Source organism: Hylobates moloch, unplaced genomic scaffold, assembly GCF_009828535.3.
Source record: "Hylobates moloch isolate HMO894 unplaced genomic scaffold, HMol_V3 SCAFFOLD_12, whole genome shotgun sequence".
Taxonomy (NCBI): Eukaryota; Metazoa; Chordata; class Mammalia; order Primates; family Hylobatidae; genus Hylobates; species Hylobates moloch.
The window spans coordinates 25,972,564-25,997,554 of record NW_026652287.1 but is presented as its reverse complement, the minus strand read 5'-3'; the positions used below and the strand labels follow the sequence as shown (position 1 = coordinate 25,997,554).

General features: G+C 39.1%; 3 protein-coding genes across 5 annotated transcripts in view; 1 reads left to right on the top strand and 2 right to left on the bottom strand.

Annotated features, from left to right (window-relative positions):
• Nucleotides 1–841: 841 nt before the first annotated feature.
• On the top strand, nt 842–1,447 carry TMEM263 (transmembrane protein 263; the record flags this gene model as incomplete). Its single annotated transcript, XM_032171550.2, has 1 exon — nt 842–1,447. A coding segment is annotated over one exon (303 nt), but the record flags the coding sequence as incomplete, so codon positions are not given.
• A 5,634-nt stretch (nt 1,448–7,081) lies between these two features.
• Nucleotides 7,082–16,840, bottom strand: MTERF2 (mitochondrial transcription termination factor 2). 2 transcript variants are annotated; one of them, XM_032168799.2, is made up of 3 exons: nt 16,634–16,840; nt 14,792–14,902; nt 7,082–8,503 (listed from the first exon to the last, which is right to left on the bottom strand). In XM_032168799.2, the coding sequence occupies exon 3, from the start codon at nt 8,444–8,446 to the stop codon at nt 7,289–7,291; it is 1,158 nt and encodes a 385-aa protein (XP_032024690.1). In that variant the 5' UTR covers nt 8,447–8,503; nt 14,792–14,902; nt 16,634–16,840; the 3' UTR covers nt 7,082–7,288. The 2 variants fall into 2 exon arrangements, with proteins under 2 accessions (XP_032024690.1, XP_032024692.1); XM_032168801.2 differs by having other exon boundaries at nt 14,792–14,892.
• Nucleotides 16,841–20,976: 4,136 nt separating this feature from the next.
• Nucleotides 20,977–24,991, bottom strand: part of CRY1 (cryptochrome circadian regulator 1) — a 104,511-nt gene continuing 100,496 nt past the window's right edge. The window contains exons 11-13 of one of the 2 annotated variants that reach the window (XM_058425410.1): nt 22,588–22,659; nt 22,410–22,509; nt 20,977–21,622 (exon numbers count right to left, since the gene is read on the bottom strand). In XM_058425410.1, coding sequence (XP_058281393.1) covers nt 21,559–21,622; nt 22,410–22,509; nt 22,588–22,659 — 236 coding nt within the window. In that variant the 3' untranslated portion in view covers nt 20,977–21,558. Of the gene's footprint in view, nt 21,623–22,409; nt 22,514–22,587; nt 22,660–24,991 lie in introns of both variants that reach the window. The other variant, XM_032168798.2, reaches the window with a different exon arrangement.

Genomic DNA, 24,991 nt, shown 5'->3' with positions numbered 1-24,991 from the left:
AAATTGAGGCCCAAAAGAGCTGTGTCTTTGTCAGTATTTACCATATTAGCAATAAAAACTGAGAAATTTGAATATTTTATGCATTAAAAGAACCCATATTAACATAATTAAAATATTTTTATGAATAGTAATTCTTTCAAAACAAAAAATGTGGAAATTGTGAGCAAGATGATACTGGTTTATACATTTTAGCAAATCTCTTTAATGTTTGGATTAATGCAAGACAGCTACATTCTTGCAGCTGCTTCTGCATTCAGTCTGTTGTATCATACATCATTCTGCTTCTGGAAAACTCTGCTATAGACTCATGACAGAAAGAAAGTGAAAAGACAAATATATTTTAATAATATTATGAAAATAGTTTTTACCTTGTAGACCTCCTGAAATGGTCTTCGGCGTCTGCAGTGGTCCCAGACCATACCTTGAAAACTACTGCTTTTTACAAAGAAGATTGTTTCGGTAATGATGATTAAATCCTGTCAAGGAAATGAAGGCCAAATATAGTTATCTTTTTATTTTTTCATGTTCCTTTTAGGATATAAAATAAAGGTTATTTGTTAACAAAACCATAAACCAAGGAAACATTTAAAATAGGATTCTGTTTTACAAAAGTTGTCTAGTCTCTAAAGCATTTCTTGTCATAGATACTAAGACTTAGCATTGGACCAAGATATTGTAAAAACATGTACAACTATACCCTGAAGGAAGAGCTCTTCAGTGTCTTTGAATCGGTGTGGTTGGCCTTATCAAATCAACCTCCTGTTGTGAGGAAGTCTTAGGTTACTTAATGATGTGTACTGCTCTTTTAAAGACTTATGACTTACATTTGATTGTCTCATGATATTTTCTCTCATTAGGTTCAGTGAAAGATCACCCACAGCAGGAGCCAGGCATGTTGTCCCGTGTGACTGGGGGTATCTTCAGTGTTACAAAGGGAGCTGTTGGTGCCACCATTGGTGGTGTTGCTTGGATTGGTGGAAAGAGTCTGGAAGTGACCAAAACAGCTGTTACAACTGTGCCTTCCATGGGAATAGGGCTGGTGAAAGGGGGTGTATCTGCTGTGGCTGGAGGTGTTACAGCTGTTGGGTCTGCTGTTGTAAACAAAGTGCCCTTAACAGGAAAGAAGAAAGACAAATCTGACTAAAATATACACTTGCGCTTCACAGCACTATAATGCCAGTGGCATTGAATTACTAAATTATGGACTACAACCAAGTCAACCGTTTTGGACGTTTATCTTCTAAACTGCTGTGTTGAAAGTATTGATGACTGGCTTTCATCTAAAAAGAAGAGACCAATACGAGCACAGTATATGAAGGTTTCTCATACTTAAGTTCCAGCTTTTTATCTGGTAAAATGTTACACTTACTCGGTTGTAACTGAAGATATGGTATGTTTGAATATTTACTATAAGTCTTTCAGTTTGACTAAAAATGTGAAAGTTGAATTTAGTAGATGATCTGCGCAGTTCCATATGTATAATGTGCCAGGTAACTCACCTGCCCCTTAAGAAGGGAACCTTGAATTACATAAGCCGTACCTTTGATGTGCCTAATAGTTTCAGATGTCTTAGTTTTTTATAACCATAGTTGATTAGGCCAAGAGGCATTCATTTCTTATTTAAGCTGGCAAAATTAGCAGGAATTAGGGAAGTTTAAAAAGAAAAGATAAATGGTTTTATGATAATGTTAACCATCTTTTGTTAGTAAATATGCATTCTATTATTTTAATCATTGATGCCTTACAAAAGAAAACATCTTTTCTAATACCCTGCATATGTGCTGTTCTTAGAATCATCTATGGATTCTTTTAAAGGTTGTTTGTGAAATTAGTTTTCCCTCTTTAGAATCTCAGGAGTAGTGGGGTAAAGACATTTCCTGCTGTCAGTGGATAAGACAGTGCTTGTTAACTGTTTTGGCAGTAGTTAAAATCAAATCGTACGCTTCTCAGCCTGGGTTCATGCTTCATCATTAATACACCTCACAGTGCCTAAGGAACATTTACTTACTGGTCAAAAGGTATTTTGGAAGAGTTTCATATTAAGGAGGAACAAATAATAATTTTAAGTTCTTAAAAATTACCTAAAACACCCTAAATATAAAAAGAAGCCTTCACACCTATTCTGTCTTTAGGATGTCTTAAACTATTAGCAGTACTCCTTTTTTAAAAACACTGTAAAAGTAACCACAAATGTGTGAGGACTTACTATTTTAAATGGAATGGAATGAGCTCCATAGATTAGTTTTGAATATAAAATATATAAAAGTGCTTCAGTGGTTTATATAGGCTTTAAATCTTACAGTCCTTTAAAGCAGCTGTAGAGTTTGTATCATTTTTCAAGCCAATTTCAGTCAGGGATTTGAAGTGTTTGGTTATGGATGATAAATGTGTCATATCATATTAATATGTCTCATGTCTCATTCCTTCTCAGTATGATTTAGCTGGAATTCATTTTCTTTTTGTTTCATGTTTAATTTCATAAAACATTTAACAATTAGCATATATACTTGGCATTCCTGTCCACCAAGGATTATAATCCAAGCCTGGGAAAATCTTAAATTTCTTTTTACTTAAATCTGGAAATTTGTCTCCATTCTGCAAACTTTTTTTTTTTTTTTTATAGTGGAGGGGAGGAAAGGGGGGTGATACCTTGCAGTAAGTAAGTCAAAATAGCATGCCTGAAAATTTGAAACAGACCATTCTAACACCCAAGGCTTGTTTATAAAATACTTAAGAGAATTACATTAATGTGGGATCAACAAATGCAGAAGAATATAACATAACTTTTAAAAGCTTTCATAAATACCAGCTGCAATTGTAAGCAAATCTACAAAGGTTCTTGAACCTTTCTGTTACATACAAAACTGAAAAGTCATTAAGGAGTTCAACTAATCAGGAATTAAATGGTCATTTATTTCATGCAGTATGATTTAAGGTATTTCTTGGGATTCTGGTCAAATGTCATAATCAGCAAACAGGATTAAAAAAAAACTCCAAAATCAGTAGGTGAACACTAAATAATTATCTAAATAATGGTATTAGAGAACTTGTTTCCTGCTATTTGAAAGAGATTATTGCTTCATTGCTAGTTTGTATTTCTGACTTCTACAGTTACAGACTCCACTGTGCTTTGTTTCTGAATTTCTCAGTATAGACATTTTGTTTACTGTATGCTTGCATATTTATTTTCAACTTTGCCTGTCTTTAAAATTTCTTGAGGAAAAATGGTTGTAATTAATTTCTGCTACAGAAAAGCCACCTGGTACGTTTTGTCTCATCAGGATTGTTTTAAATTCTAAACTATAACTTTGTTCAGAGGGGCTTTTGCAATGATAGCAGAAAACTGTACAAATGTACAGTTGGTTATAGAGGTTCTTGTTGAAATGAACTTACCATCTGATGATATGTATGTACAGCTGTATACTTGAGTCTTTTTTAGTTTACTTAGAAAGACTAGCAGTTTGACCTGTTAACAGGACTAGTTCAAGTCAAGAAACTAAGGTGGTTGTATACACCTGGAGGCATCTGTTATTCAGCTTATCCTTTGAGTGGGTATTTGGCACAATGAAGATAAACTTATGTGACCCACTTGAATGGCTGATCTAATAAGGTTGACATTATGCATTCTGTACTTAGTGAAATGTCAGATGAAAATAACTGATGAATAATTTTTTTTGTATTAAAGGGATGGGAAAAGAACACATGAATTTGTTAATAAAGCACTATGATCTGCAAACGATGGAATGTTTCATAAAGATCTAAAGAAATAAAGGAAACTTTAAAACAGGGTGATCTTACCATTTTTAGTTATTTTGCAGTTCAGTAAGTGCTGTAGCCAGTTTAAAATTTTTTTGATAGTAATGCACAAACATATCTGTGGATACGTATTTTGATGCTGACACAACCATGAAATACAAATATATTTTAAGCAACTTGAATAATAAAGATTAAGAGTGTAGATTTCCAGGTTTTACCCCAACTTGCCAAATTCTGCAAGGTGGGGCCCAGGACTGCATTTTAACAACCTCTCTGGGTAATTCTTGTGTACAACAAAGTTTGAAAACTGATGGATTATAAAGTAGGGAGCACTTCTCTCTGTTCCAAGTAGCTGTGGAACCAACTTAGACATCTCACTGGAAAGAAATGACTAAAAGGGGTGGGGAGGAGTGTAGAAAATTGATATTTACTGGGCATCTGCTTACCTGCCAGGTACTGGCCATACTTCTCATTTAATCAGCATGAGGGCCTTATGAAGGAAGTATCGTTATTCCCTTACAAATACAGAACAGGCTAAGTCAATGTTAGCTGAATTTTCCATATCACTTTTGAATTAGTGTAGGTCACAACTTCTCCAGCTTATGTCCAGGAACAGAAATGGGGCTACTCAGTAACTAGGCCTTTATTCTAGTGTTGACATTCAGTGTGGCCTGTATGCTGATTGACCAGGCTGTCTGACTTGCAGCTTACCGGAAGTCTTTCAGGTGACCATATTTACTTTGGTGACCACATTTTGCTACAGCAATGAATTTTGTGTGATTTTACACAAATTGAAGAAAATCTAATTTTGCTAAAGAGCCTTTTTTCACAGAGGAAACCGAATTTGACTCGTGTTTTATGAAAGGATATCTCCCCCTGCTATGTTACTGATTTTGAATTTTTAAAATTCTGTTTCATAGGAAGATCTGAGTTAGAATGTATGAATGGAAAAAAAAGGCAAAGCAGAACAATTTCAGAGGTTCAAGAGCCAAAAGCAATGGAATGGGCCCTAAGGGAAAATAAAGTCAGTATACTGCATAATTGATTAAGAATGTAATCTTTTCAAGTTAGAGTAAGCTACAAATGTATTTCTATAACTGTAACTACTTCTGGTTCTCTGTGCCTAGATCTGAGCACTTAAAATTTTGCTGCTGTATTGACTAGTCTCCTTTTAAATTAATGGCCACAAAGTACACATGGCCACTCAAACTTTCTAATATGCCCTTTTATTGTATGTTCGCTTTCACCCTCCTCAGAATGACTCCCTGCCACCCCGCCCCTGAGATATGGCCTTGCTGTTGCCCAGGCTGCAGCACAGTGGTATGAACATAGCTCACTGCAGCCTTGATCATCTGCGCCCAAGCCATCCTCCCCGTTCACCCTCCCAAGTAGCTAGGACAAGAGGTGTGTGCCACCACACCAGGCTGATTTAAAAAATTTTAAAACATTTTTATAGAGACAGGATCTCACTTTGTTGCCCAGGCTGGTCTCAAACTCCTGGCCTCAAGTGATTCTCCTGCATGGCTTCCCAAAGTGTTGGGATTACAGGCATTAGCCACAGTGCCTGGCCCAGAATCACTGTATAGTGTGAACCAATTATTTCCTTTTTGCTAAACCCATCAGTCACTTCTGTGTCTTAGTTGACCCCCTCAGTGGCTTCATTATTATTGACCGTGTCCTTGTTTCTTCCTGTGACCAACTTCTTGCTTTGACAGGTCTTTTTCCAGGCTTGGCCAACCACCCTACTCCAAATCTGCACTTTTTTTTTTCCCCCAGGCAGTCTAATCTAGAGCCATGGCTTTAAATATCATAGATATGCAGATGATCCCCAAATATGTATTTTCAGTTTTGACTGAAACTCAACTCCAGACTTAGCCATTTGCCTGTTTGACATCCCTGCTAGGATGTCTAGTAGGCATCTCAAAATTGACATCTAAAACTACCAAGGTAACCATATCACATATAGTATCTTCCCAACTGAGACACTTCAGAGTGAAAGAGCAAGGGCGCCCCTGATACTTTATGTCAGGACAAGAAGCATAAACTGAAAACTCTCCAAGCGTTTCCCATCACACTTCAAATGAGATTTCTCCTCCTTAGATGGACCTGTGCTGCCTCTTTCCTCTTGTGCCACTCTCCCAATCACTCAACCCCGCTCCAACTGTACTGGCTGCTATTCTTCTTGAACAAACTTTCCTGCATGACCTCGGGTAAGTGACTTACCCTGAGTCTCCTCATCCATAGAAGAGTGAACAATGGTACTTTTAGAATCGTAAAGCACTTATATACAGAGCTCCCTATAGGAAGTGAACAGATTTGGATAGTAAGGGTTACTTGCATTTGCTGAAGGAGTGAAGAGTGAGGATACTGCCTGCATTTTCCATAATTTTTTCATTACATTTAAGCCATGTACAAATAGTGCACAGATGTTGTCAGTCAACTGTTTGGCTGTGCATTTGTTACAAAGTTCAGACTTCACAGCTGAAAGTGAGTCAGTTCTTTATCTGGGTATGTTTATCTTGGAACAAGGTTCAGAAATGGAAACTTGAAACACCACCCCTAAAATTAGTACTAACCATCACCCACTTTCCCTTACAGGCAGACCTGGATCTTCAGAAAGTTTTCTAAAAAGCTCCATTTATTTCAAATGTATATAAATTAGATAATTTTGAATTAGAATACTTTATAGAGAGGTTTTCATAAATGTCCCCGAATTTGTTGTTAGTACTTACTTACTCCTTTTGGCCTGTCAGGTAGGGGTGACTTCTCTTATGCCAATTCATAAGTAATCCTTCCAGTTCACAAGGTTTGAACAGAAGTCGGAGCCCAGTTAATAAACCCGGACTCTGCCATTTGGCAGCTGAGTGGCCTCTCTCAGCTTCGGTTTCCTCACGTGTAAAATGAGGAAAGTAATGAATGCACATGGTGTTTTATAAGAGTTATAATAATGGTCAATTCTAAGCAAACTGACCACACAAGTAGGCTCCAACTCTTCTTTTTGGATGAGTAATACTTGGTTCTCAAAGACAGTAATTTATTCCAAACACAAGATGAAATTTTCTCCAAAAAAAAGGTATAGGAGTTTGCTAATAGTTCATGTAACACTAAGCTACAGAATTCAGACCACAGTAGACCGATGTTTCATGGCTGGTAGTGAGAAAGACTGGATTTGCTTCCTAAGATGAAATGTGCTGTATAAATATAAATGTATCCATACCTTGAATTAAGGAAGCACTTGTCCATTTCTTAGAAGTGATTCATTTATAAAGTATCATACTGATACGCCATTTAATAGTACATGAGTTTTTGAAATAATGGCTTAAGGTAAAAGTTACCAACTTTATTAAAATAAATACAATTTATATTTTATAATATGGCAAATGAGTCAGAATTTATCTATTTAGAGGTAACTTAAATACAACCCAGAAGCTAAGCAGGTTCTTAAAATTACTGGTGCCTACAAACTGCCTGAATTTTTGTCTTTGCTAGTTAGTGTCACCCTGCACTGCTAGAAGGAAGCAACAACAGTATGTCATTCTTCAACATTTAGTGGTGCCACAGGGTTAAATAATGGCCTTACTTTTTTGGCCTGAATTTTGCCAAAATTAGCTTCAAACTCTTTTTTTGATCCATTTAGATTTGCTAGATGTCCATCCTTTATTCTGTAGCCTAAGGAATTCAGTTTCCTTATCCTGTACTGTACTATCTGTGGTGTTAATTCAAGAACCATTGGCGTCTCTCTTATCTGAGCTATGGAAATTCCTTCTCTCAATAATCCTTGCATTCTCTCTTCTAAAACTGGAACAGAATAATATAAAAGGGCAGGACATTTCAAAATTAATTGCTTAAGGTCATGATCTGTGCATTTAAAAGCATTTTTAGAGAAAGAAATACTATTCTGTATACTTCTTGGGCAAAGTTGAAAAAGGAATCCTTTGAGTTTGGACAGAAGCTGGAGAATTTCAAAGCTGGTGAAACCTTGCTCCTGGAGAAATTCTAGTGTTTCCTTTATAGCTGTGGGAGAATTTAATAAAATAAATGGGTTTTGGCTTAACAATTTTAGTAGCCAAACTTTCATGTTGGCCTCAGAGCCACCTACATCTAGATAACTCTGTTGGAGAATTCTTACCATTTGCTTATTCTTCTCAACAGGATTATGAAACACATTAGATGCAGCTGTCAAAAGTCTACTAATGACCACATTTTTTAGTCCCAACTCTTGAAAGAACTGAACATTCAGCTTCTGGTTCTCTTGGTCTTTAATAGTAAAGAAAGATTCTGGAAACTGCTCTATTAACTTGATTAACTCTTCCTCATTTTTGCAGACCAACTGCCAGAGTTTTCTCTGGGTGTTAACAGCGGTTGGACTACAGACAATTGCTTCCGGGCAGCGTTCCAAAATACTGGCTACAGCAGTCTCATCGGCACCTAGTTCTTGTAAAATATTCGCAATTTCTTCAACATAGGTTTCATCCTCTAAAAGTACCCATCCTTTTAATCTACGAATTTTCCTGATGTCAACTGAACATTTATAGAGCTTTTCCACTGTTCTTGTATTTTCTTTGCTCGACTGTCTATCAGTTGTATAGGGGAAGCATGCTAAGAAAGGTCTGTATTTTGGAGGTGATCGCATCTTTCTGAAAGAACACAGCCTGCAGGACTGGGATCTCAGCAGCAGCTTCCACAACATGGCTGCAACCCACTAGCTAGTTTCCACCGTCCTGGGACTTAAATGGACTCATTCTATCTGTAAAAAAGAAAATAAAGGTTTTTAGTATAAGGGTGTTGACTTTTAGAACACATACACTTACAAATTTGAGCTGTTTAAGTCTGGAAATAAAGTGGATTTAAATTAGACAAGAAAACTACTCGTGGAATATTTTAAAAAATCCTCCTAAATAAGGATGGCTTGAACCCAGAAGCCCGAGGTTGCAGTGAGCCGAGATTGTGCCAGTGCACTCCAGACTGGGCAACAAGAGTGAAACTCCTCAAAAAAAAAAAAAAACTCCTAAATAATTAATTGAATTGTAATACACTTCTCCACAACTTCAACATCTTATACTTTGTAAATACACTGTTGAGTTACTTCCATTTTACAGAAGAGCAGCAAGACCAAAGAGTTCAAAGGTTCACAGACCTCAAATGTTATTTTCATACAAATTCCCTTTTCCACAATTGTTTATCTTTTCTTTTAGGAGGCCTGTATTATGTGCCCACACACAAACATGGTTTTTTGAAATGTTTTACATTATTAAGTTGATGTTTAGCTGAAGCAGATACTTAAAGGGGGAAGAGGGGAAGGGTCATCTCTAATTTTATACATTAGAGTACATATTTTGCTGAATAACTATCACCCAAAATGGGCCAATTATTTTATTTTAAATGAGTAAATGGATTTTTTTTTTTAGAATTATGTGAACAAAACTCCCTTTTATAAATCCAGAATAAGAATAAATTGTAATTCCAGCACTTTGGGAGGCTGAGGCAGGCGGATCACCTGAGGTCAGGAGTTCGAGACCAGCTTGGCCAACATGGTGAAACCCCATCTCTTCTAAAAATACAAAAATTAGCCGGGTGTGGTGGCAGGCACCTGGTAATCCCTAGCTGGGTAAAATGAAAAAATGCCACATGACTGTTGCCATGGTGCCATGGGAAATCAGGTCAGCTGTGGAATGGTGACTGTACTTTCAGAACAGTGTAATCAGCTATCCACTTGACATCTGTAGGTATACTGTGTCTGACACATTAACAGTCTTTGCCTCTGTAGGGGCAGCAAAACACCTCTATCTTCTTAGGGTCGTGACAGGACCCGAGAATTAGACATAGGATATATTAACAGGAGAAAAATATAAATTTTTTTTTTTTTTAACTTTATTTGAGACAGAGTCTCTCTCTGTCTCCCAGGCTGGAATGCAGTGGCACGATCTCGGCTCACTGCAACCTCCGCCTCCTGGGTTCAAGTGATTCTCCTGCCTCAGCCTCCTGAGTAGCTGGGACTACAGGTGTGCGCCACCACGCCCAACTAATTTTTGTATTTTTAGTAGAGATGGGGTTTCACCATGTTGGCCAGGATGGTCTCGATCTCTTGACCTCGTGATCTGCCCGTCTTGGCCTCCCAAAGTGCTGGGATTACAGGCGTGGGCCCCCGCCCCTGGCCATAAACTTTATTTAATGCAAGTTTACATGGCATGGGAGCCCTCATAAGGAATCAAAGACCCAAAGAAGCAGTTAGAGTCAGTTATTTACGTAGCGAGTTGGACAAAAAATAGGAAGCTGTGAAGAAGCAACTGAATTACATGGGGAGGTCTAAAAGATAAGTTATTTTAACAAGGTTAAGGATGTTATTCCTTTTGGTATAGGGAGGGTGTCTTTCACATGGGAATTTTATCTGCTTTTAAGAAACAAAGATCTTACACCTGCTATTTTTCAGGTGCTTTTAATTCAAAATGGTCAATATGTCAAAAGTGGTATAATGAACTCCTTCACCACTATTTCTTTTGTCTCTGGTAATGAAAATACATCTGGTTTGTTTTAGTACCTGAGTGTTGTAAGTGTCTCAGCCTTGCCACAAAAGTGTGTAGTACGGGTCAATTTAGCCTGTTGGCAGCCTTCCCTCACGCTTTATAGGTCTGAAAAGCAGAAAGCAGCTATTTCCATCCCTGACTCTAATTTAAACGCCCTTGCCATATATGCTGGGGACTCTTCACTTTCAGCCCTGTCTTAACTAATCCAAATGAATGATTATTCTGTTAGGAAAGTTAGGTAACACCCTTTCCATTTTGGTTTCCCATTTTGGTCTAGCTCACTGTGAGCGCCTATGGAGACTAAAATAATTGTAGGCATAGCTTGTTTTACTCTTAGTGGTTCAACAGAATTTTCTTCAGATAATTCCTAATACTGTTAGCCAAGATGAAAATATTATTTTAAAAACTTTCTAAGAAGGCCATCAACTTTAACAGGAAGGAGGAGGCGCAGCGTGATGAAGCACAGGCAGATTGGGGCTGGGATCCCACTCCCCACTCCCTGTTGTGCGACCCCACAAGCTCAGGCTGCACCTCTGTACCACATGTGGGGGAGGAGCGTGGGCTGCTGCCAACCACCCACACCCAATCCTGGCTCTAGCTTATGGGGCACCCTTGGGTAAGTTAGCCTCAGATAAAACAAGACAGCAGTGATTAGAGCAGCGCCTCACACTAACTATTCAATGAGTATTACCAGCAGCAATCTGTGAGATGGAAAGAACAGAATCTAAGCCTTACAAGAAAACTGTAAGGGTTAAAATGCGTGTCAAATACTTTGCACAATGCCTGGTACAGACTAAAATTTCTGGAGCTAAAAGTCTTGTAGTAGCATGACTTTAAATTGTATTTTAGACAGAAATAGATTATTTACAAAGAGAACTGAAAACCAAAAAATTTGTGTACATATGTATCTGTGTATGTATTTATTTATTTAAGAGACAGGGTCTCACTCTGTCACCCAGGCTGGATGTAGTACAGTGGTGTGATCTCGGCTCACTGCAACTTCTGCTTCCCAGGCTCAAGTGATTCTCCAGCCTCAGGCTCCTGAGTAGCTGGGACTACAGCCACGAGCCACCATGCCTGGCTAATTTTTGTACATTTTGTAGAGACAGGGTTTTGCCATGTTGCCCAGGCTGGTCTGGAACTCCTGAGCTCAAGCAGTCCACCCGTCTCGGCCTCCCAAAATGTTGGGATTACAGGTGTGAGCCACCATACCCGGCCTAAAAAATGGATTTTAAATGCTTCTGTTTCCTAAAATAACTGCTTATAAAAGCAATGCACATTCAATGTGGAAAAGTTGCCAACTTCTGAAAAGTATAAGGAAATGGAAAAAGTCTTTCACGGTCCCCACCACCTGAAGACAACTGCTCATATTTTAGCATACATGATGATGTGTGACCTGAACACATCACAGTTCAGCTTGGAGTAAGCAGGAAATGCAGACAGCTGCTGTTCCCTTAGCCTCACTGTGCAGGAGCCTCTGTCAGTGGATGTGCCTTGCCATGGTCGATGTCCTTCTAATGTTTAATGATCTGTCATTCTGTATAATGTAACCTCCAACCAAGCCAACTGCAGCATCTAGTGCTTAGCCAGAGAACAGGATCTGTTCCAAACCCAAGGAACTCCTGGCTGTGCTGTACTTGCTGAAAGATAGTGTATTACTAGTCTCCTGTGTGTTACCTTCCCTACACATGGGACTTAGGTTCTGAATTCAGCTTATAAAGTGAAAATTACAAAGACTCAGAATTTTTCCTGAAAATCTCTTATGCAGACACCACACAGATGAAGTGGTTGGCTATGAACTATGATGTGTTCAGGTGAGTCGTCTTTACCAGTTAATCTGCCTTGCTCTGATGAGCAAACACAGCTGACTATGAAAGTGAAAAGTATGAATGTTGTGACTCCTATGTAATGAACACATAATACATATGTATGTATCTAATTTATCTTTCTGCTTCTATTTTATTCACAGTAAGTATCTAACTGTGGTATTAAAAATGCTCTGTAAACATCTGAGTGCTTGGTATATGGGAGGAATATACTGTTATTTTGTAATTCATTCCTTATATTGAGCATTTAGGCTATTTGTAATTTTTGCTATATGCTGAATAAATGTCCACATTTCTCATGCTTTTCCTTTAGGATGAATTCCTAGAAATAGATTTCCTAACTGAAGAGGAGATACGTGAACACTGGGAAAGCAAAGTTGCTAAATTTCCTGTCAGGAAAAACGATCTCAGTTGACATTCTCACAGGCAGTATGAGTGATTCTCTCATCAGTTTTTATTTTGATATGTGAAAATGATACAACACTAATTTAACTTCTTTTTATTATTTATGAGGGCGATGTTTTCATAATTAAACTATTTTGTTCACCTTTATTTCCTTTTGTGAATCAACCATTGCTGACTTGTAAAACTGCAATCGTTCTGCTTTTTAAAAATTGACTTGTATAAACTCTATGAATTAAGAAATATAATCTCATTTTTGAAAATATTTTCTTCAGCTCATTTTCAGTTGTTGATGGTATATTTTAGCATACTAAAGTAGCCCCTTTTTTAATTGTGGTAAGATATAAATAAAAAATTTACCATTTAAACCATTTTCAAGTGTACCATTCAGTGGCTTAAAGTACAGTCACAATATTGTACCACCATGACCACTATCCCAAATACCAACTCTGTCTCTGTGCCCATTAAACAATAACTCTCCATACCCTCTTCCCTCCAGACACCAGTTACCTCTATTTTACTTTCTGTACCTATGAATTTGCCTATTCTAGGTACTTCTTATATGTGGGGTCATATAATATTTGTCTTTTGTGTCTGGCTTATTTCATTTAGCATAATGTTATCAAAGTTCATATTACAGTATCTGTTAGAACAAAGCAGTTAATTTCACGTGGTCAAAGGAAGGTCAGGGAAGTTTTCCTTGATGATCCTTACTGCTTTTAAGTACCAGATGATCAGTAAAAATTCATCCATTATTTCCTCCCATATTTTTGTTTGAATTTTAAAACTTAGCTCCTTAAGTTCATTTGAAATTTCTGGGTGTGAGCTGAGAATCTCAATAGATTTTATCAATAGTTTACTTCTCTCCAAGTACCATTTTCTGAACAATCCTTTCCTTCCCCATGACTTATGATGCCTCCTTTATCATATGTTAAATGTAGCTTCTGTCTCTAATTAGCCTCCATCCTCATCCCCCTACTTTGCAATTCCCCAAAGGGGCCAAGAGGCTCATTTCTGGTCTTTGCTGCACACTTGGCTCCCCCTGCCAGACCATCCTCAGACAAGCTCAGGTTGACTCACTCTTCCACACTTCCCACCAACTATCTCAAATCTTCTCAACTCAGACCTCTGACCTCCTGCCTACCTCCATACCCACCTTCACTCACAACCAGTGCCCTTGCCTCCTATCTGTACAAAGAAAGGAGAGCAGCTCCTCTCAGCAGACATAAACCTATCACTAGCTCCCCTTCACAGCTTTCGTTATCCAATCACAGCTTTCATTATCCAGGGTCATTCCTGCTCTTGTGCTGAGCTCAGCCTCTCTGGCCTGAGAACTCTCAAGCCCTTTCTCAAGTGTTCGCTCCTTCAGGTGTATACTCCTCTGATGCTCCAGCCATCACTCCACTGCTCTTCCTCTCCTTGCCCAAACCCTATCTCTCTCCACTGGTCTTCTTTTCCCTGCCCAAACCCTATCTCTCTCTTCCCCTCAGCTAATTCTTGCAGATCCTTCTTTCTCTCCATTTCCTCTTCTACTTATATAGCTTGCAATAAAGATAACTTCCATGTGGTTACAGCCAATGAGTAGTTTTCATTCTTATCTCTTTTTTTGTAGAGAAGGGGTTTCACCACGTTTCCAGGCTGCTTTTGAACTCCTGAGCTCAAGCAATCTGCCCACCTTGCCATCCCAAAGTGTTGAGATTACAGGCGTGACATGGTTTGGCTGTGTCCCCACCCAAATCTCATCTTGAATTGTAGCTCCCATAATTCCCTTGTGTTGTGGGAGGAACCCAATGGGAGATAATTAAATCATAGGGGTGGTTTCCCCCATACTGTTCTCATGGTAGTGAATAAGTCTCATGAGATCTGATGGTTTTATAAGGGGAAACCCCTTTTGTTTGGCTCTCACTCTTTTCTTGTCTGCCACGATGTGAGATGTGCCTTTCACCTTCCGCCACGATTGTGAGGTCTCCCCAACCACATGTCACTGTAAGTCCATTAAACCTCTTGCTTTTGTAAATTGCCCAGTCTTGGCTGTGTCTTTATCAGCAGCGTGAAAAAGGACTAATACAAGCCATGAGCCACCACACCCAGCCTTCCTTATCTCTTTTGACTTCTGCAGCTTTTAGCAAAGTTGACCACTTTCTCCTTGAAATATTCTCATTTGACTTCCTGGACACTCGACTTTTTTGATTCTTCTCCCTTTCTATACTTCTGGCCACCCTCTATCTGTCTCCCGTGCAAGCTCACCTTCGAGGCTTGGTTCTAGACCTCTCTTCTTCTTACCTTACAGTCTCTCCCCACAGATCTTGTCCTCATTCAGATATTCAGTTCATCCACTTGGGATTCTTTCCAACTTCTTCTCAAACTGTGATCTTGTCAGCTCCCTGCAATAAACTTGCCAATGGCATTTCAGAATAAAGACAAAATAAAACAAAACATAGAAACGCCTTACCATGGCCTACAAGGCCTCTTTGGGCTCTGCCACCACCCGAATTCCCATTTCCCTCTCCTGCACCAGCTGCATTTGCTTCCTGTCAGTCCCTGGTGCTCTACTGGTTTCTACCATGTGGTCTGTGAAGACTGTGGGCCAGATTCCATGCCCAAAATGCTCCAACTCTTAGGCCTAAGTGTCGCTTTCTCAAGGAAACTTTTCTAACCTTCATGAATACATGAAGCCTCCTGTCCCCCTTATAGGATTTCATGGTACCACGGACTTTTACACTTGTGCACAAGTGGTACAACAGCTGCAGCTGTTCATGTGTTGTTTCTGTCTCAACACTCTACATGGACAGAGACTGGTCACCACAGTGTTCCAATGAACTGCTTCCCTACCCTTCACCCAGCTGCCTTCACTGCCTCTAGGAGGCATTCCTGGGCAGGTGGCCTTCTGTGTGCTCTTCCACAGCACCCTGCTCTGGACCCTACTGTAGCACTTATTATGCTCTTACAAATTCTTCATTCTTCCAACTAGTAGGAATTTTGTTGCTGTTTGTTTGAAGTTCAAGCTGTGTATCAGACATACTAGGCACAGGTCTGCTAAAACAACACTTCTTCGTACCTCTGTTTGGATCACAGATCAACTTAGAACCTGAGAGTCACAGACTCTCTTTCCAGAAGAAAAGACCCACACTCACAACATTTCGCAAATGATTTTAGCAGGATTCATGGACACCCTGCAGCCCAGCCATGAATAACTTGCACTAGATTTACAAGCGTTGGGAAGGCAGGAACTGAACGGTGTTCTGCTTTACTCCCTGCACCCAGCAAAGAAATTGTTCCACAGAGAGACAAAATTAGTATTTGTCAGGTGAAACTGAGTGAACAAGTGGATGCGGTAAATTAATGCAGTGGGTAAAACTGGGTTACCACAGCCAGACTGCCTGATTCCTGGACAACAGTTGTGTTGTGACTTGAGGAAGTTACTTCACCTCTCTGAGCCTCAGTTTGGCATCAAGAAAATGGTGATACTATCTCCTAGGTGACTGCAAAGATCAAACGCGTTAACACCACAAATCACTTAGAATATGCAGAAAACTCTTCACATATACTAAATCATTAAATCATCACAACAACTCATTTTAAAATGAGGAAACAGACGCAGGTAAAGGAACTTGCCCAAGGTTGCTAAGCTTAAAAAAAAAAAAAAAAAAAAAAGGCAGAATTTGGATTCAAACCCCACAGCTTGGCTCCAGAGTCCTGCTCTTAGCCCTGTGCCCCCACGTATAGTAATGTTTTTGGTAAATGTTTGTTAAATAACAATGTGGGCTGTTCTAGGATGCTTGTTTCTTAAGCATTTTTGAGGAGTGAAATTCACTTCTGTAATACACACAGTTATGGTTAGTATGGTCTTCTCTACACCACCACTGGTTTCAATAAAGTTCTTCTTTTCGTAACACGAATGCTCTGCTGCCAGTTTCAAATTGACCAACATTTATAAGCAAGGAAAAACGGAAGATCTCCGGGACCGATCACAAGGCCGCACATTCACTGTGGGGCCTCTGCTTTCCAGAGAAACCCGGCAGGCTGAGCTGAGCTTCTGGCGAGGCTTGGGGTTTTGCGGGCCCTGACCGCCGCCGCGCCGCTGGTGAGGAACACGCCCAGGAGCAGAGGAAGGGGGCGACTCACCCGTCGGCGTCAGCTCCAAGCAAGGCACAGGGAGTCCCGAGGCACAGGGAGTCCCGGGGCCCAGGCCCCGTCCTTCCCTCTCTCTCCGGCCAGCCTTCCCACGGTCCGCAGTCCCCCTGAGGCCTGGAGCCGGTGTCTCGGTCCTCGGTCTTCGGTCCTAAGAAGCTCCCAACAGTTCTCTGCAGCACCAACCAGGCCACCAGTCCCTTCGCCCATCGCCAATCAGGGCTCGGGAGATAACTTCCCTCCCCCTCCCCCCCCCCCCCGCCAGACACGCCCCGGCGTCCCAGCGCAGCCAGTCAGAGCGCGGGACACAACTACGCGTCCCTCCCCGCACCACGAGGGCGAGTCGGAGTGGGAATCCGCTTTCCAGGGAGCCGAACCTGTGCCGGCGGGGGCATCTGGCATTTTCACACCCTTTCCTTCCCAGCATTTTAGGAAGCGGAGTTCCAGTAGCTTTGACGCTTAGAAAATGTAGGAAAAAAAGAAGTAACAGAAACCGCTGTATCTTTAAGATAGAGCCAATCACTGTTCCCAAAATAATTCATTTAAAGAACCAACTTACAAAAGAAATGTTTAAAAAAAAACCCAAAGTTCTTTGAAACACATCTAAACTCTTTCCCGCCCCCACCCTACCCTAGCAGTTAGCGACCGATTGTCTTTAAAAGCCATTCTCCTTTCTCCCCCTCCTTGCCACCTTCACCTAAATACTCGCCTTTTCTGATAAACTGCCAAGTGGTTTCCATTCTAATTACCGGTGATGCCCAACCTCATACACTAAACACGTTAATTTCTCCTTAAAGCCAGGCTGAATGTCTCTCTCATTTATTTTCACATTTATCCATCCAAAAAACAAGTATTTATGGCATGCCTGTTAAGTGCCAAGCACATTGAAACAGTAATGAGAAGATAGAGGGGGAATAAAACACATTCCCTGTCCTTTCGGAGCTTACACTCTAGTGGAGAGCAGAGATATCAACAACTAATAACGTGACTAATCACACCTAGTTAAGTGTTATCGAGGACAGGGTGCCCTGACCCGGGCCTGGTGATTCTGTTTGTGTGGAGTTGGAGTCAGGAAAACTGGTTTTCCCAGGTGGAGGTACCTGCTGTCAGGTGTTCGTAGCACACTGTGCACAGTTCTGCCGTAATCGGTGGCACTGGCATACTTACACTGCCCTCACACCCAGTGGAGTTAATTCCTTGAGGCTACTGCTTATTTTTTCTGTGAACAATGCTCGGCACACAGTAGGAACTCAGGCAATGTTAACTAAATCTTTGAGTCTAATCTCACTATGCAGTTTAGGCTCAACAGGCTTTATTGAGAGGAGCTCACGCATGCATTTAATGCCACAGAGTAGCAGCAAGAATCCTGGCTCAAGATCACGCACCTCTGATCTCTAGGATATTCTAGAACGATCTGAGCAACTCATGTGTACAGCTGGAGGGTGTTTGTCCAGCAACTCCTGAGTTATCCGAATATAAAAACTCTATTATGCAGAGATTTATTGCATACTTTTTCCTGAAATAAAATGATTTGGGGTCCAGACTAACCAAAGTGTGTCATTTGCACTTAGGAAAAGGAAATTAGGATACAGAAAAGGAAGTTAAGGAATGTAAACTCAGGACTTATAACTGCAAGCTGCCATCACTGGTCAGGAGGGAGGGAGCAGAAATGTGCACCAGGGTGCTGGAAGCTTGTATTAGGGCTCCACATAATTGTGTGAGGAATTACAATACATATGACCTCGTGCACTGTAATCAAAACTTGAAACTGACAAATCAGCTATGCCAACTGTATTAAATAAATGCTATTTAAAGTTTTTTCCAGCCCAAATATTTAAACAGTGCATTTCTAAGACCATATAATCAGAAAAAAAACCTCGAAGAAAAGGGGAAAAGAACTTACAATTATGCATATTATGTACAAGAAAATTACAAACACATTTGAACTGTGAGAAGATCCTGAAATTTCTAGTATGTAAGGGATGCATTAAAAATACTGATAGTCTTTTATACCGCAAATTTACTATTTTAAGCAAATGTGAAAAACATAAGGACTTTGTACGGTTCATTCAAAACCCTGGTTGTCTCAACATAATTTTCCCAAGTTGTCAGTACAGTTTTTGGCAATAAGAATTGAAGAAGTATTTGCTGAATGAGTAAAATGTCTTAAATCCCTCAACCGCAAGTAGGATTTCTAGTTAGGGGGAGAATACTGATTTGAACATCGTGTATCTGCTCAAGTAGAGCATGATGATTGATGCCTTTTCTTTCCCTTTCAGTGATTCATTTTGACCACTATTTACGCCAAACTGAAAAAGCTTTCCAAAAAACTCCCTAATAAAAAAAAAAAAAAATCCTCTTAACATTTATAAATAGCATACCAGTGCTTATGCTGATAGTGTTCTTTTACTGAAATGTTTATTTATTCACATTAAAACTGAATCTTTGGCCGTGCATGGTGGCTCATGCCTGTAATCCCAGCACTTTGGGAGGCCGAGGCCAGCGGATCACGAGGTCAGGAGATCGAGACCATTCTGGCTAACGGTGAAACCCTGTCTCTACTAAAAAATACAAAAAATTAGCCGGGCGTGATGACACGCGCCTGTAGTCCCAGCTACTCGGGAGGCTGAGGCAGGAGAATCGCTTGAACCCAGGAGGCAGAGGCCGCAGTGAGCTGAGATCGTGCCACTGCACTCCAGCCTGGGCGACAGAGTGAGACTCTGTCTCAAAACAACAACAAGAAAACTGAAGTCTATGACCTCTTGTACGGTGATGGTAAATCTCAGGTCTATGAATTTCTCAACTCTGCACTGTACAACCAGGTCCAAAGAGTAGGATGTGAGGTACACTTACCATAAAAAACAATTAAAATATTACTTCACTTTAACAGTGGTGAAAAAAGAATGATAAAGCACAGGATTTTTTCTTATTCTTTTTCTCGGTAATGGATTTCCCACCTGCCCCCATCCCCGAGACAAGGTCTCACCCTGTCATCCAGGTTGGAGTGCAGTGGTGCAATCACAGTTCACTGCAGCCTCAAACCCCCCAGATCAAGCCCTCTTCCCACCTCAGCCTCCCAAGTAGCTGGGACCATAGGTGCACACCACTACACCTGGCTAATATTTTTGTTGTTTTCTTTTGTAGAGATGGGGTCTCAAGATGTTGTTCAGGCTAATCTTAAACTCCAGGTCTCAAGTGATTCTCCTGCTTCAGTTTCCCAAAGTGCTAGAATTATAGGCATGAGCCACCATGCCTGGTCTTCTTTACTTTTTACTTTTTATTTTTATGTTGATTTTTTAAAAATAGAGATGGGGTCTTGCTAAGTCTCCAGGGCTGGTCTCAAACTCCTGGCTTTAAGTGATCCTCTCGCCTCAACCCCACAACGTGCTGGGATTACAGGCAATGAGCCACCACACCCAGCTCAGATGAGGTCTTGCTCTGTCCACCCAGGCTGGAGTACAGTGGCACAATCATAGCTCACTGCAGCCTTGACCTCCTGGGCTTAAGTGATCCTCCCACCTCAGCCTCCAAAAGTGCTGGGATTATAGGCATGAGCCACCACACCTAGCCTCAGTAATGCAATTTGTTGATCATTGTTAATTCACTATCCAGGATATTTTAAAAAATGCATATCATCTAAAATGTTATTGTTTCTGTATTTTTACTCAACTTTATCATCAGTTATCTTTAAATTATCATACTAAATATCTATCACGATTAATGATGGGAAAATGAAAAGCCACTGGTTATAATTCAGAATGGTAAGAACTAACCTACTAGAGAACATTAAAGGGATAATAACAATAGTAATAAAAATAATGGCAGCTAACCAGAGCTGTGGCATACAGCTATGCAGACTGTGCACTGTACATGCCGGGGGGTGACACAGCATGGCAGCCCCATGGCTAACACTGAGTACCCTATCACATGCCAGCTCATAAGTATTTTACATGGAACTGAACTATACAGCAGATACTACCCTCATCCCCATTTTATACATAAGAAGAAAGAAGACACAGAAGGTTAAACTTGCTCAAGACCTCAAAGCTAATGAATGGCAGAAGTGGGCATTTGACTCTAGAGCTCACTCTATTGATTGCTACCCCATACTGCCTGATTTATGGTTACAAATGCCATTACTTGAAAAAAATCCCCTTAGTTTTACATCTTTCTTGCATATAATTTTGAAAAATGCTGTTTAACTAAACATATGGTAGCTGTTCCTTCAAAATGATGATGTGGTTTATAGAATCTCTTTGTAATTTGTAATCATATATCATACAGCAATACTCTCTCCCTTACCAAAAAAGAAAAAAAAAACCACCACGTACACAAGATTTCATATTTGCATATACTTTAATAACAAGGTCATTTTAGTAATAAATGAACAAAGAAACAGAGACAAAGAGAACTTAACACATGATACTTCCACAAGTTTGGGTCTAAAAAGGTTTACATCAAAGTTTAAAACATATACTGTCTGTGTTAACAGAGGCTACAATACCAATTTGGATTACACACATTATCTAAAACATTATTATCAAAGAGTGCAAAGTTAGATCAAACAACATCAAGAAAATTCTGTCCTAAAATTTTAACAAAGTCTTTTAAGAAAGTCTAAAAACCTCCTTTTTCCCCACTGACTTCAAAACTTTGAGTTTTATATCAGAATATCAATTTGTCATTTTAACTTTTTTACCATACATGAAAAATTATCAAAAATATATCGATGGGTCTATACTAATTGTGACTGTTTATATTTACATTAAGCAAATTCTCTTGCCAAGTTCTTTATATACAAATTACCAGTTGTCCTCTGTGAAATTCATTAAAAAGTTAAAAACCACAGAAATGTCATTAGAAACAACATATTTCAATATGTAACTGCTTTCCATCAATGAAGAATATTTTTAAATAACTTAATTGAAAAGTATTGAACTCCCCACCAATTTCAGCTGCAACAGTATTCCTCCTGAATGTTTTCTGTGATTTAAGGGGAAAAAAAAAAACTAGGTAATGCCTGATTGCAAATAATTCAATGACAAAAATGTGATGAGTGTTTATTGACCTTATCTCCAAGATACTTATAGTCTAATTAGGTTGACATAAAAAAACTAAGCAATAAAAAATGTAAACAGTGTTAGAAATTGAAGAAACAGAAAATTTTTAAAAACTGGCAAATGCAACGTATAAATACTTTTCATATTAATTTAAATCATAAAATGACATCCCAAATCCAATTAAATTGAATGCAGGCAAGGCTTTCTGATACTTCTAATAAGGGCCAGCATTTAAAAAAATTTTAACCTATTCCTAAATTGGAAAGAATTTAGATTTTAGAAGCATCACAACAGATAAAAAGAAATTTATAAACATTTAAGAGGCAAAGATTTGGGGGAAAGTTCATAAAAAGATTACATTAATGTCACTAAAATAAAGGGGCCACTTTAATTGTTTTATATTCATAGTTACATAATAAGGAAATAAAAAAGTTGTCATTTTCCAAGAAAAAACTTGACCACAAAATCATAAACATCTCTAATTTAAAGAGGATTGGTTCAGATGAATATAAAACTGGTACAACAATTTCTCCAGTACAGATGCATGTCTCTTGGCCAAAAATTAACTGATTTTGTAAAAATTGCTTAAAAATTAATGCCTCAAGATTTTCTGGTTTGAAAATAGAGATTTGCTCCATTTTTGAAATTATCTTAGTTTATGTTAATTATATACTCTTCTAAAGCAAGAAATAAAGCTCTAAAATATTTACCTAATTAGTGCTCTGTCTCTGGACTTTAGGACCAATACTCTGTGTGTCCTCTTCCTGACTAGGACGTTTCCCACCACTGAGACCAGTGCCCATGGAGCTTCTTCCTGCACATTTAAAAAATGTATGTTTAAGATAGGAAAAGGAAAAAGAACAGTATGCTCGAATGCTTCATTCTTACCTTGCTTCAACAGGTGAGTTTGCTGACTGTCACCATGAGCATAGTGTAAAATACCACTCCCTTGAGAGCAACCTGTTAGTATTTAAAACACAGTAAAATTACTTAAAATCAAATCCAAGATGTATGTATTATTAAGACTACAAATCCAACTTTTAGTGCTTGTACTTAAGGTCATTTATATGCTTTTAAGACTAAATCTCAATCTTCCTATGAACCAAACATCACATGCTCAAATCAGGAAAACTTAAATTTAGGCTCACAGAAGTGTTGACAGTTCAAAGGCAAAATCACTGATGATCATTTTCTAAAAAATATTTCCTTACTAGATGACAATTTGAAACTTGACCATGAAGGTAAAACACAGGGGCAAGAGCGAGATAGACATTCTTCCCTCACTCTTGTCCCTTTTCCCACGCTTTTCCTTCAGAGCCCCTCCAAACATATTTCCTTGAGGATAAGGGAATAAGGGCCTGCCCGATGAGTTAAACAATTCAAATCATAAAACAAGCAGAAAACACAGACTATGTGGCAGTTACCTAGCCTGAGCAATCATATCAACCCTTCTAAAAACAAACACTATTATAGGAGAATAGGTTGGCTAGAACAGAGAAGTATGTTTTAGGGAAACATTTCCGTCAGTGTGTCCAGGTTATGGAAAAATATGAGCATTCTGGACCTATCCATGAGCAGGTGGATAGGTCAACACCTTATGGCCTGAACAAGACTGTGCGCTTACTTTCATTTCAATTAACTTCAATCCCAGGCAATCAGTGGCAGTTGCTCACCCTAAGTGAGTATGAAGTACTATCCCATAGTTGTTTTAATTTGCATTTCCCTAATGACTAATAATGCCGATGAACTGATATTTTACAATAAAAAAAACCCTAAAAGTTAAATAAAAATGAAAACATATTGCTACAGTAGTAAACATATTACGGTCTGTGTTATTTTAAGAACAAAAGTAAGACATCTATGTATAGTTTATTCCTTTCCTGAGCACGTGTGCACACACACACAAATATAAAGATGAGCAGAGAAAAATGCAATTTGTGTTGCAGAGATTAAGAATGTTCCACAGTCATTAAAACAAACAAACAAAAAACAACAACCAAAAAAACAAAGAAAAGTCAAAGAATTTTGCCCTTTGACATGCCTTGTAAGGTACTATAAAAGCCTACAGACAGGATAAGTGTAAGGCATAAAAGGATATGCTTTAGAAGCATTTAAGTCCTTTCAAATGGGGCAGAAGAGGAGAAATATTTAATATTAATAGCATAGCTCAAGTCGTATCTTTTCACAATTTCCCATTTCCAGGTCTAAAATGTTTTTTCCTTCATCTGACTATCCAAATGCTACTCAATCCTGCCACCTTTCAAGAAAGTTTCTCTAGTCCCTTCAGCTCTCAATAATCTCTCCCTTTTCTCATGTTGCACATGGAGGCAGCATCTTATAATTTATCACTTTTTCATTTGTTTTTGTTTTCCCTCCACACCCCCATTTAGACTTAAGTTCTACTTAGCTTTTCATGTCTCATGTCTTTTGAAAGCCTCCAAGAAGCTGGCTACAAACTATGTTACAGGCAAATATTTACATGATTAAAATAATTTCAAGATTTATTAATTCTTCTATTATATAATAAACTACCCTATATTTATACATTTGTGAAGCAAAATTGTCCCAATTTAACCTGCTACCATGATTAGCTTTTGAAGATAATTCCAAATAAACGACACAGGTTTGAGTGGTCTGTCTAAAAGCAGTTTGTGCCATCATTGTGCATTAGTCCAGCCCTTGGTTCCTAGCCCATTGCTACCTGCCTGTTATCTAAGTGCTTCACAGAGCTTCTGTCCCTCACTCATGTGTGGGCCAACAAGGCAGACTGAATTGAACAAGAGATCTGGAAGAACTTTTGAAATGATTATCTTGTGGAAGTTTATTCAAATTGTAGGAGATCCTGAGAAGGAACATTTCTCAAGTATACTGCCATCACTGCCAACTGTTGACTGCTGGGTGGATCACATTCCAGCAATAAAATATTTTCTCTTGTAAACATTTACGGCATTCCATTTGCAGAGGAGGCTCAATGATGCAGGAAGAAGTACAAGCTTTGGAGCTAGTCAGACTTGGATCTGAATCTTAGCTCAACTACTTACTAACTGTGGGATCTTTGTTAAGTTACCTAATCTTTCTAGGATTATTTCCCCAAATATAAAATGAGGATCCCACTACCTCCTCCCCAGGTTACTGTGAGAAAGTAGGCAAAAATCCCTTACTATCTACTGGGCACAAGGTAGGCAGTCAAAATGTGAGTGCTTTTGTCCCCTTCTCCCAAAACTAATTCTTGGAGGATAAAATACATGCTGTTTTCATGAGGATTCAGGACATTTCTGAATTCAAAAAGGTT